The 11,306-nt window shown below is 38.6% G+C and overlaps 2 protein-coding genes across 3 annotated transcripts; both read right to left on the reverse strand.

Moving 5' to 3' along the window:
• Positions 1-96: 96 nt before the first annotated feature.
• necap2 (NECAP endocytosis associated 2) lies at positions 97-5,334 on the reverse strand. Of its 2 annotated transcripts, none has more exons than XM_014006366.1 (8): positions 5,153-5,334; positions 3,851-3,951; positions 2,443-2,547; positions 1,926-2,007; positions 1,160-1,268; positions 932-1,079; positions 755-839; positions 97-667 (listed from the first exon to the last, which is right to left on the reverse strand). In XM_014006366.1, exons 1-8 carry the CDS (start codon positions 5,317-5,319, stop codon positions 622-624), a joined length of 843 nt encoding a protein of 280 aa, XP_013861820.1. In that variant the 5' UTR covers positions 5,320-5,334; the 3' UTR covers positions 97-621. The 2 variants fall into 2 exon arrangements, with proteins under 2 accessions (XP_013861820.1, XP_013861821.1); XM_014006367.1 differs by lacking the exon at positions 5,153-5,334 and adding an exon at positions 5,033-5,147.
• Positions 5,335-5,506: 172 nt separating this feature from the next.
• Positions 5,507-9,186, reverse strand: LOC106516160 (SUZ domain-containing protein 1). Its single transcript, XM_014006369.1, has 5 exons — positions 8,988-9,186; positions 8,783-8,880; positions 8,079-8,128; positions 7,725-7,994; positions 5,507-7,646 (listed from the first exon to the last, which is right to left on the reverse strand). Exons 2-5 carry the CDS (start codon positions 8,831-8,833, stop codon positions 7,535-7,537), a joined length of 483 nt encoding a protein of 160 aa, XP_013861823.1. The 5' UTR covers positions 8,834-8,880; positions 8,988-9,186; the 3' UTR covers positions 5,507-7,534.
• Between the last annotated feature and the right edge of the window lie 2,120 nt (positions 9,187-11,306).

The raw sequence follows: 11,306 nt of genomic DNA on the forward strand, positions 1-11,306 counted from the left end.
AACAAAAACACATCAACAAAATACAAACAGGCAAAACTAGGAGCATCATCTATTCCCCGAAAGTGATTTTACAGAAAATCCTGGTTTGAGCCCTAATGTAAAACTTATAAGATGATAAAGCTTTTAAGGGTCTAAAAAAACAACAAAAAGACTAGCTAAAAATCAACCAACAATGATGCTGTTATACAGCTACATGACAATTTCCCACAAACAAAAGCTTGAGATGAGCAACATTAGATGTAGAGATCTTTGTAGGACAGAGAATATGATTTTCTTGTAAAAAAAATCAAAGAAAAACAGTGGAAGGACTAATCTAAAGAAGCAAAACAAGGTATAATTGATTTAAGGTGGAGAAATATTCTAATTAGTGTAATGAGACAAATTTTCCCTTGTTTTGTTTTTTAAAAAAAGAAAGAAAATCTGTAAAAAAATGAATCCTACTGCATAACAGAAAAAGAAGAGCAGTAAAAATATTCATGTTTGATCCTCCAGAGTGTTGGTCAGCAGGCTGATCTGGTTTGTGACGTAAAAGCAGCTGTGAACTCCTCTTTCTGTTTGTTTTTGTCACAATCGTGGTGTCCAGGGAATGTTTGGAACCTGAGAACGTTTGTTTTCTTGAACTCAGCTGAACTGAACCCATCCTGACTGGACAGCGTCTTTGTTGGAGCTGAGGAGGAGGAGGAGGAGATGCGGGTGATGAAGGAGTGAGAAACTGAAGGAATGGAAACGAGCCCACGCAGATGTTCATACTTACTTGGAGCCTGCAGACGTGAAGTCTCCCCACAGGTCTGAGCTAGGCTGGGCCACCGGAACCGGGGAGCCGAAGTCTAGAAGAGGAGCTGAGCATGGAGAGGAAGAATGTCAGATTTATAATCCTTAAAGTAATTCGGATTATGTTAAATAATAGATTTTATTATAAAGGGAGGATCACCAGTGTTAATCTGTGCAGCTGAGACCGGCTGCTGTCCTCCAGGAGGGGGCAGGACAACTCCTCCAGGCTTGGCTCCTGGGGGAGGAGGGAGCAGACCACCGGACGTGGGTCGAGGTTTGGCACCACCTGCCTCCTTCTTCTTAATGTTCTGTGAAAAGCCCAGTTTTAAATGTTCAAATCCCCCCACAGACCGATTTAGAACYTGTTCCGTGGAGGAGACCCGCTCACCCCGAGGCTGATCTTGATGGTCTGTCCCTCCTTGAAGCTCAGGTCCAGTTTAGGTGCTGCGCTCTGAGAGGCTTCCAGTTTCGCCAGCTCCCCTTCCTGTTTCACCCACCTTTGGAGTTTGACAGAATAATAAAACGTTAGAAATATGTAGGAAATAAAATATAAACTAACATTTTGTGCAAAAAATCCCCCAAAATGTTTAAAGCTTTGACACAATCAGAACAAACATCTTAAAATCAGCTTACATGAGTCGCATTAGGGTTCTACATAACGAACATCAAACTGGTTTAAATAAAATTCCCTTACATGCAATCTAACCTAACTTAATTAAAAATAACAGTCAAAATAAGAGAATGAAATGCCAGTAATGGCAGTAATAAAAACTTCTACAGGTTTAATGCAGAGGTTCTCAAACTGGGGACCCAGGACCCCCACCGCGAGCCGTGTCTTGGGGGTCCTCAAAATATTTCAATAAATTGTTAATTTGGTTTTTATTTTGAAAAATGCATATGGGGAATAATGCACTAGTAAAACAAACATACCAAACCAAACAAAAAAAAAAAATTACCGTGGCATTTAGGGGTTAAAATAACAGTAAATTATTTTTGCATTGACAGCATAGGGTTTATGAGGGGGTCTCTGGAAACTTTTCACCTTTGTAAGGGGTCCCCAGTCCCAAAACATTTGAGAGCCCATGCTTTAATGCATAAAATGTAAAACAGGTGCACTGTATAATAAAAAGAACACAAAATCCTCACTGACTTACTTAAAATGATCTTGTAAGGCAACGTTAAAGTCAAATGAGTCGCCACGGTCTGCAAAACCCAAACCGATAAAAGCGTGGCGTCCTTGAAAAGAAGAAAGAAAATAAAAAGATGATTAGAGTCCTTCATGGTCTCTAGATCCTTCATCTGCGATTTACTCATTTGTGTCAGCTGTTTATACAAATTACAAGCTTATATTTCTGTTATTTGATGTCTGTCACAGAAAGTTGCAGCTGGAGAGCTTAGCAAGGTAAAAAACCTGTCACACTAACGATTTAGACAACTTWTAATTGTTTTTGCCTAAATGATTAATAAAAGTTAGATATTTGATCAGTTTTTATTATTACAGTATAAGAGAGGTGATTTTTTTATACCATCTTCAATGTAGACGTCTTTAAATTTTTACAAGTTGGCATAAGTTGTGTAAAACGTCATAGTGGGACAGGGACTTTAGTGGTGGTTGTAGCTGCTGAAAGGTTTTGAGTTCAGTTTCAAAGGTCGTTTTTAGTGTRGCCTTACCGTTGCCGTCTTCTATCCGGATGACGAAGTACCTGCTGGAGTCTGTGACTGCTTCAACCACACAACCTGGATACTGTTCAACTGGAGCTTGTGCAAACAGCTCTCCTGCAAAATAAATAAAATAAATAAATGAATTCACACCCGACACGGCCTCCGGGTCACTTCATGCCACAACTAGGTGGTGGAAAAGGACCAACAAAAGGTATTAATGTTTTCTGACAGGAGTCTTCATCAGTGTAAAAGATTGTTGAGCAAATTAAATTTTATGACAACTTTCACTGAGACCAGCCAAAGTCACCGCCTTCAGTTTATAAAATCAAATGCGAAAAAGCTTTGAAATTCTGCAAAGAAAACGACACACACACACACACACACACACTTAGCTATAACACTGGTTCAGCCTTGTTGTGAGCAAGAATTAATCATAACCGCTCTATAAAATACATGACAGGATTTCTTGCTTTGTTTCTGGCTTCTCAAAGAAYTTCAACAAATTGCTGTGGACGGAAAGAGTGAATGGACATTATTATGTGACAAATCAGAGTTCATATAAAGACCAATGTAACAGGTAATAAAACACTTTTGCATAACTTAAAGGTTTCTGACAACTTTCCTCTCAWCTTCATTGTAGCAAAGTGTTTGTTTATATTGCTACCATTTAATTAATCCATTTCTGTACCTGCCTTTCCTTTCTGGGTGGTGAGGAGCTGGTGTTTATCTCAAGCAGTCACTGAGGGGTGGGGGACACCCAGAACAGGTCGCAAGTCCATCACAGGGACACAGAGAAACAAACAAGACAAACAACTCACTATCATTCACACCTAGAGACAATTTAGAGCAGGGATCATCAATCCTGGTCCTCGAGGGCCYCAGCCCTGCATGTTTTACTTGTTTCTCTGCTCCAACACACCTGATTTGAATGAATAGATGATTATCAGTCTTCTGCAGAACTTGGAAGAAGTAATTCACTGACTGAATCAGGTGTGTTAGAGAAGAGAAACAAGTAAAACATGCAGGGCTGCAGACGTCGAGGACTGTAATTGATAATCACTGATTTAGAGTTACCAGTTAACCTGACCTGCTTGTATTTGGTCTGTGGAGAAAACTGGAAAGTCCAAGGGAAACACAGAAGCAAACATGTGATCTTGTTGTGAGGCAACATATTAAACACTTACATCACAGTTAATTAAACCTGCTGATCTTATTAATAAAAAGTAGAACTTGTGTTTTTTGTGCAACAAAAGCATCAAATAACAAATATAACACCTCAGTATTAAGAGGACCATACCATTGTCCAATAAGCAAGCTGTCGAGCTTTCAGACTTCATGCCTCACATGTTGTATTGTGAAGCTCAAGTTTCTTTTTCATTGATCTAACACTGTCCTCCTCTTCTATCACACTATTTACCTGTGTTTTTGTCCTCCAACTTGATGAAGGCCATCTTGCCTTTGGCAGTGATTTTCATCCTCCCACTCCATGCAGGTTCATCCAGCTTCCAGTCAGCAGCACTAAAAACAAACCAACAAACAGGAAAATCTGATCAAAACGGAAAAAAAATAGTGTCAATACACATTTATTGGAACTTGACTCAGTGGTTGTTTTAGCAAATGTAGTTTTAAACATCATGGGGAAGTGAAATTAAAATCTGCCACCAAGACCACAGAGAGTGTCGCTTTTTCTGCAACAGATAAAAAAAAACAACCAAACATCTCATATAGATAACATCTGAAACAGCTTCTAAAATGATGATTTATTCAAACTATTTCCATTTACTTGACTGGAGTTTCCACTCCAGCAAGACAGACAGCTTTAATATACACACATATGTGGATCCTTTCATATGATTATCAAGTCCTCGACGACTGGAAACGTTTCATAGACCTCGCCCACACAATTTTTTTTATATAAAAACTCTCATTTAAAGGTTTATTAAAGATAATAGTTCAACTCAAAGCTTTCACTTGCATTTCATGTTTGTTTTCTGATCACATTTAAAGCTGGAAACTCCAGAGAAAAGTCAAACTGAGGAGCTTTTTWAAAACAAGTTTCAGATAATGAAACTTTATTTAGAAGCTCTTAGGATAAAATCATTTTTAAACCCAGATGTTGATACACAGTAAAGCAGGTCATGATCACTCAAAAAGCTTGAAAAGAAGATGGTTAGGTTTGTTTTCAAAAACCAAAAAAATTTAAAAAGTTCAATTGACTTATGTAAGAAATTCAACCTAACGAAATTCATATAAATATTAAATTCTTGTACCAATTTGGGCAAACATTAAAAACTTGCGAGCCACAAGAAGAAGAAAAAACTTCAGAAGTGTCCTATTTCCGTTCGAGAGATAAGATAGTGTTTCTAACTTTATAAGTCAGGTGCCTATGGGTTTCCTGAAAAGTTTACGCATACATTTCTCCCTAAACTTTAACTAACTACTAACAAAAAGATATAATCTGACAAACTGAATCAGAAAAATATTTTAAAAACGTTTAAATTCGTGACAGCTCTCTTGTCCGACAATGGATGTATGGCTAATAAATTAGCTTGCTAAGCAACTTTGCCCCCCAGATTCGTCGGTACAGAAACTTTCTTACCGATATCCGCGGTTAGAAGCCCGCGGTGGGATACGGTAAACATGTACCTCTGGCTTTACACACAGCATCGACTCATAACTATCGTCCTCTGCCATCTTGTCAACTTTCACAAACACTCACCCCACTACATACAAAAACCTCCACAACTTCCGGCTTTCAATGGAAGCTTCAGCAGCTGTTCTGCGGTAAGTTGAAAACGCGGCGCTAAACTCAAACAGCGCCACCTTCCGGTCAGGAGGTTTACCGGTCAGAACTGTGGTAGAAACTGCAAAATAAAAAGAAAGCATGCCACCTGTTGTACTTTGCACATACAAATGTGAAAATGGCATTTAAGACTACGTTTGAGTTTATAAATATTTGTTTCTACTTAACTATGTTTGTTTCTTTATATTTATGAGGTTCGACAGAGGAAAATATTGCAAATGCTTGGGACAGGATACACACACACACAGAAAAGCAAAAATGCAAAGAGCAGCATGTTTGTGTGTGTTTATTAAAGGGCATTTAAATTTCAGTTCAAGTTTCAAAACAATGACATCAAATGAGCATCAAACTAGATGGATGACGGAGCGACTGCAACATGAGCTGATCACACACAAGATGGGTCTTTGCTAAACGATTCAAACTGATCTTAAATCCCTTGGTTTCCATACTTCAACCAGACTTAATTACAATAACCATAATATAAAGCTTTCAGTCAATTAGCAGGTCTCATTTAACAGGTTAGATTTTTGTCATAGGTCCAAACACAAGTCACGAAAAAGTAATTATCTTATAATAAAAAAGATGTCCCAACGTGGTTTTCCTTACTGAATTTTGAATAAATGCAACACTTCTAGCAAGGTGTCCTGCAGTGCAGAAAAATTAAATTACTGTGAGCAATAGTTTGCTTGTGGTGTTCTAGAAAGAAAAATTTAAAAAAGGCACAAAGGCTTAAATTTTCTAAAAACTCCCTCCTCACAGCCATGAACTGCATCTCCACAGGGTAGCATCCAGTTATTGAGGCCTATCCAAGGGGGAAAAAAAGATTCAAACATAAACCCACATATCCACAAGAGAACGCTTGTTGGCAAATGTGACATTTATCATTTAAGGCATAAAAAGGTTCAAAAGATTCAAACACTTTGTGTTTGTTTTCCTTTTTAATAATGAAACCAATTATCAGTATTTGTAACGCCACAATACTTAACTTATTAATCATTTCATAGTTTGTAAACTTGTCTCTTAAAATCCTGCGGTGTGAAAAACATCACAGGAAGACATTCATTAAGACAGGGAAGATAAAGTTTGTTTCATTTTAAAGAGCGCTGATTTAAAGGTAAGTTCTCATATAAGTCTTTGACGCTGACAAAAATACATCATTCTCTACACTGGGCCTGATATAACCATTTCTGTATAATTTACATGTATACCAAAGTACAGCACAGATACAGRACATCTGACTGTATGATCAACTGTCAGCTGGGCAGCACAGGCAAAGAGATTTATTCATGAAAAGATTTAGTTTCCAGTTCTTGACTTCTGACAATTTGATCAAATTAAATCCAACACTACAAAGAAATGTTCTTATTGCAACCTAATTTTCTTAACACACTAACAATCTRTTGATTTAAATGTACACTAAAATGAAAAAAAAAAAAGATGGCAACGTTAACATTTTAAAACATAATTTCAACAAAACACAACCCAGGAAGTAATTTCAGAGTTATTGCTTGTAAAAACTTCGATGTCCCTTCGATGTCGACAGTGACCCTGTCGTTTGGACCACAGCTTTGGGCCAGAGGCTGTGTGCGGACCGGACCTTTCTTTTATAGCTACTGTGCTGAAAACAGGCCCGTGAGCTGGCCTAGTTCTGGTCTGAGCCACAGCCTGCCGTGCAGTATTAAAACTTTTCAGCACAGTGCACTTTCACAGAAAAGGTCCAATCAGCACAACTTTCTGTAACCTTGCACTCAGTCTGCTGAACACGGTCACTTCTTGGCACTGTGGAGTACTTAGCCTCCGAACGCAGCAACAAACTAAGGCCATTCTCCCTCAGGACACCCAGACATGACCTTTGCTTCTTCAGTGGAAAAAAAAGCTCCTCTGCTTGCACAACTCTGAGGGTTTCCCACAGATTAACAAGTTCTTATTTTTCCTGAAGAGGCAAACACTTGACGCCTCGAATATATCACAGGACATCCGAGTCTCACAGTGTATGGGGGGATGGGTGCGACCAAAGCCTGTTCAAGCTGAGAACAAAGAGAGTTTCAAATCTTTGATCTCTGCCAGCCTCTGGCAGGGTTCCACTGAAGGAAAAGACAAGGCTAGAGGCAAAGATCAAACCAGTGAGCAGAGTAGAGAGAGGGTGAAGATGCTTGTCTTCGTATTTCTCCGGTCAGTCAAATCCAAGGTCATCTCACCACTTGGCTCTCTAAACCACACACACAACCCCTTTAATTTCCCCACTTGTCCCGGCCCTCTCAGGGAGGAAGCGGTTTCCTGGCAGCAAAGAGCTCCAGTTTATCTGCAGAGTCGGAAGCCCGAGGTGCCGTCCGGGCCYGTGGGTTGACGGATTACCTGATTGTCTGGACGAACTGTGTCTAAAGATTGCTGCACACTCATACGAGCAGTCCTGCCAACAGGAGAAAAATATAATAAATAACTAATACTCCTTACGCACTTTGTTCTCCAAGTTTGACTTAAGTCTTACCTATCCTGGCTTGGATTGTCCTGAGGCGTTTCTTCTGAAGATGCACTACCCAAAATCCTTCGTCGGGCCTCTGCATATTCTGCCTCCCGTTGAGCCAACGATTTCATTTGCTGCGAGGGACGAGATGAGGAGGCAGAGTTTCCTGCGGCGCCGTTATTGGAAGGACGCTTTAAAATCCGAATCTGAGGTGGAGGTGCTGCAGGCAGAGAGTCATCTTGGATTACGATGGCAGTTCGCACAGGAGAAACACTTGACTTCAATTTGGACTTCCTGTAAAGATAGGAACAGAATCATAGAGTAATATTTTTAAAAAATAGTACAAAAATAAATTTGATTTCATAGCTTGTCACTTACTTTGCTTCCTGGTTTATTTTCAACTTCGCCTCAAGTCTTCTCTCAATTTCCTGAAAATAGCAGCGTTAGCAACTGTATGTGGTTCACTGTTCTCTGTTTTGTCTCAGTTATCAGGACTTTGGCCTTGTTAAACCTACCACACAGCCAAATAAAAACAGTGATCAAGATGAATAACAAAATATGCATTAGTGTTATTTTCTCTGTTGATAAATCGTAGGTGAACGATTCTGTATTATAGCACCAAAGTCCTATTGTACCAGCTGTTTGATATGGTTTAACGTTTGGTACTTTTATTGTAATCATCTGTAAACAAATTTGATGTAAACCTTGTTTAATGGGTGTCTCAGTACCGCATTAAGGTTGTTTAGAATCCTGATAAATAAAATGTAAAGAAACGCAGAAACTAAATGTACAGCAATCTAGCCACTTTTAAACATGAGAATGCAGACAAAGTGGAGGAAAACATAAGAACCAAAACAAATTAGTCTCTTTTAGAAACATATTAACCTGCTGCAGTTACATGATTCCTTGTCGTTGTTTTAGTTTATGCAAACCAAATATGAAAACTGGAGAATATCAGTCAAGGTGGGGCCTGCGAAGATTGGATGCTTCCAGAACAGGATTTATCTGGTAGCTGCTTTTATGGAAGTAAAACCAACTAAATAATACAAATGTGCTGTGTAGCAGTGTTGTGTCAAACTCACCCCGCTGTCTGCTGCTTCTTCCCAGCTCTCTGCTACCTCCTCATCCTCCATGTTTATCTGGCTGGTTGCGTCTTMGCTCCGCCGGGGAAAACTTTATCCTGCACAAAGTGAGGGCACGGAACAGTTGCCAGCACAGATAAGACAAAACTATGGGGTAACTCAGTATCCCGTGTGTTGTACATCTGGAAAAACGAAATACACAAACCTTTCTTTAGCCGCGCGTGTTAGCTTCTTTAGCTTCACGCTGAGGGTAATCCTCCGTCTGCTCGTGACTTTAAATTTGTCGTCACGACCACTTCATTAAACCAAGTTCATCCACTGTAGCTCAACGAAAAATAATAGCAAACGTATACCAAATGCTAGAGGAAAGGTGTGTCGGATAATGTTTAACGCTAAGCTAAGCTAAGCTAAGCCTCTCAAGTGCACCCAGTTACTGTGGAGCGGAAATTACGTCATGACGTTAGGTAACAGCTGCTGCGTACAGCCGAGAAAACGTAATACTAGATGAAATACCTTTATTTTGACAAACCAACTGCAACTGTCCTATTATTCCACAGGGTTGATCCGTGAGCTGAGAAATTATGTTGGAATACCATCTTCCAAAACTGAAGAATTTGTTGCTGTTGGTAGGAAGACAGTATTCTTAAAAGATTGGTATATGATAAGGCTATTATCTTTGTAACAGATCTTTTAGATGATAATGGTGACTTCCCATCCTTTGTTGAAAAATGTAATTTTAATTGTTACAAAGATTTTAAGAAGATGTGTAAAGCAACCCCCTTCGCATTGATCCAGCTAATCAAAAATGTTGTTTTACATGCGAAGGTGACAGCTTTGATGCCCACACTAAAGGTGAATGACTGTAACTTGGTGGATTACAAATGCAACAATAGGATGATTAATGGAACTATAAGACAAAAGATTTACCATGACTACAATGCAGATTCCTTCAAGAAACCTTCTAATACCTGTAAAAAAACATAATGACTTTTGCTCATTCCAAATTTACAAAATGGCCTATATCTCCTAAAGTGAAGGAAACTCTTTTTAACATACTTGATATAGCCTGTGGCCATGTTTATTGAAAGAAGATTTAAATTTGATGTGGATTTGTGTACTTTTTGTAAGTCAGAAGATGAATCCTTGGAACATTTGTTTTTCTCCTGTCATTATTCACAAAGCTTTTGGTCAGAAATTAGGAACTGGATAAATCTTAAACTTAACATTCCCTCTTTTGATGTGGACATTTTGTTTTATGTGGATAATTTAAGTTCTTCCATCTCTGGTGTCATAAATGTAGTTATACTTTTAGCAAAATATCATATTCACTGTAGTAAGTGGAGAGATACCAAGCCCTCCTGCCCCTGTTTCATGAATGAATTTAAAGTATATTTTTCTTCATTAAAGTACATTAAAAAAACTGGAAATCAGCCAAGATCATCTCACACCAGATATCTACATATTTACTGTTTTAACTTTCTCACTGTATTATTTTGCTCAGTTGTTGTTCTGTAATATCCTTTAGCTGGCCCCCTAAAATGTAGCTTGTAGTTTTATTTTTATTACCCTTCACGAGAGTTGTATCATTTGTTGTTCTGTTTTATATTGTTAGTAATAAAAAAAAACTTTATTTTGACATGTTTAAATAATTACTGAAAACTACTAAAACATTTAAAACATACTTACTTTAGTCATAAATATGAACAGCCTAAAGTCAAAATACAACATAATTAGAATAAACGCTGCTTTTTTCTCAAACTCGAGCTTGTTCAAATCCCAGCTGGAGCTTTTGTGTTGTTTMTTCCCTGGGAACTTCAGTTTCTTCTTACAGTCTAAAAACCTTTATTTTAGTTTAACTGACAGTTCTAAATTGATCTCAGGTGTGAGTTGTTTGCTGTGGGTACTATTTACCCTGGTATTGGCCCTGTGATAGTCTGTTGACCTTTCCAGGGTGCACCCCATCTCTCACCAGCTCAATTCCCTCTTCATAACCCTTCCTGGACAAGATAAGAAAGACAGCAAGAGAGACTGGAGTTATCTGTGAGATCTTATAACTTTGGTCCTACTTTGAAACTATATTTTATAAACAGATTTGCCCCTCACTGACTGTAACTCGTGAAACCAAATGTGCAGTATTTGGTACAAACTAAAATCACTTTTTCAGATTACTCCAGGTCAGCCTCTTTGGTTTTCTGTGGTGTTTTTGCATTTGACTGAGCTTCCTCTTAGTCCTAGATCCTTAGACTGATCATAGTTTATGTGCAAAAATTACATGTAATTGAAAATGCTTTTTCAAAAAGTCTGGATTGTTATATTTGTGATTGTTATTTGTGATAGACTTGCGACCTGTCCAGGGTGTAGCCCTTACACTGTGTCTGCTGGATATGGGCACCAGTGCACCCATGATTCTGAAAGGAAGATGCGAGTATGGATGGATGGATGGATGGATGGATGGATGGATGGATGGATGGATGGATGGATGGATGGATGGATGGATGGATGGATGGATGGATGGATGGATGGA

The sequence above is a fragment of the Austrofundulus limnaeus genome, unplaced genomic scaffold, assembly GCF_001266775.1.
Source record: "Austrofundulus limnaeus strain Quisiro unplaced genomic scaffold, Austrofundulus_limnaeus-1.0 Scaffold35, whole genome shotgun sequence".
NCBI classification, from domain to species: Eukaryota; Metazoa; Chordata; class Actinopteri; order Cyprinodontiformes; family Rivulidae; genus Austrofundulus; species Austrofundulus limnaeus.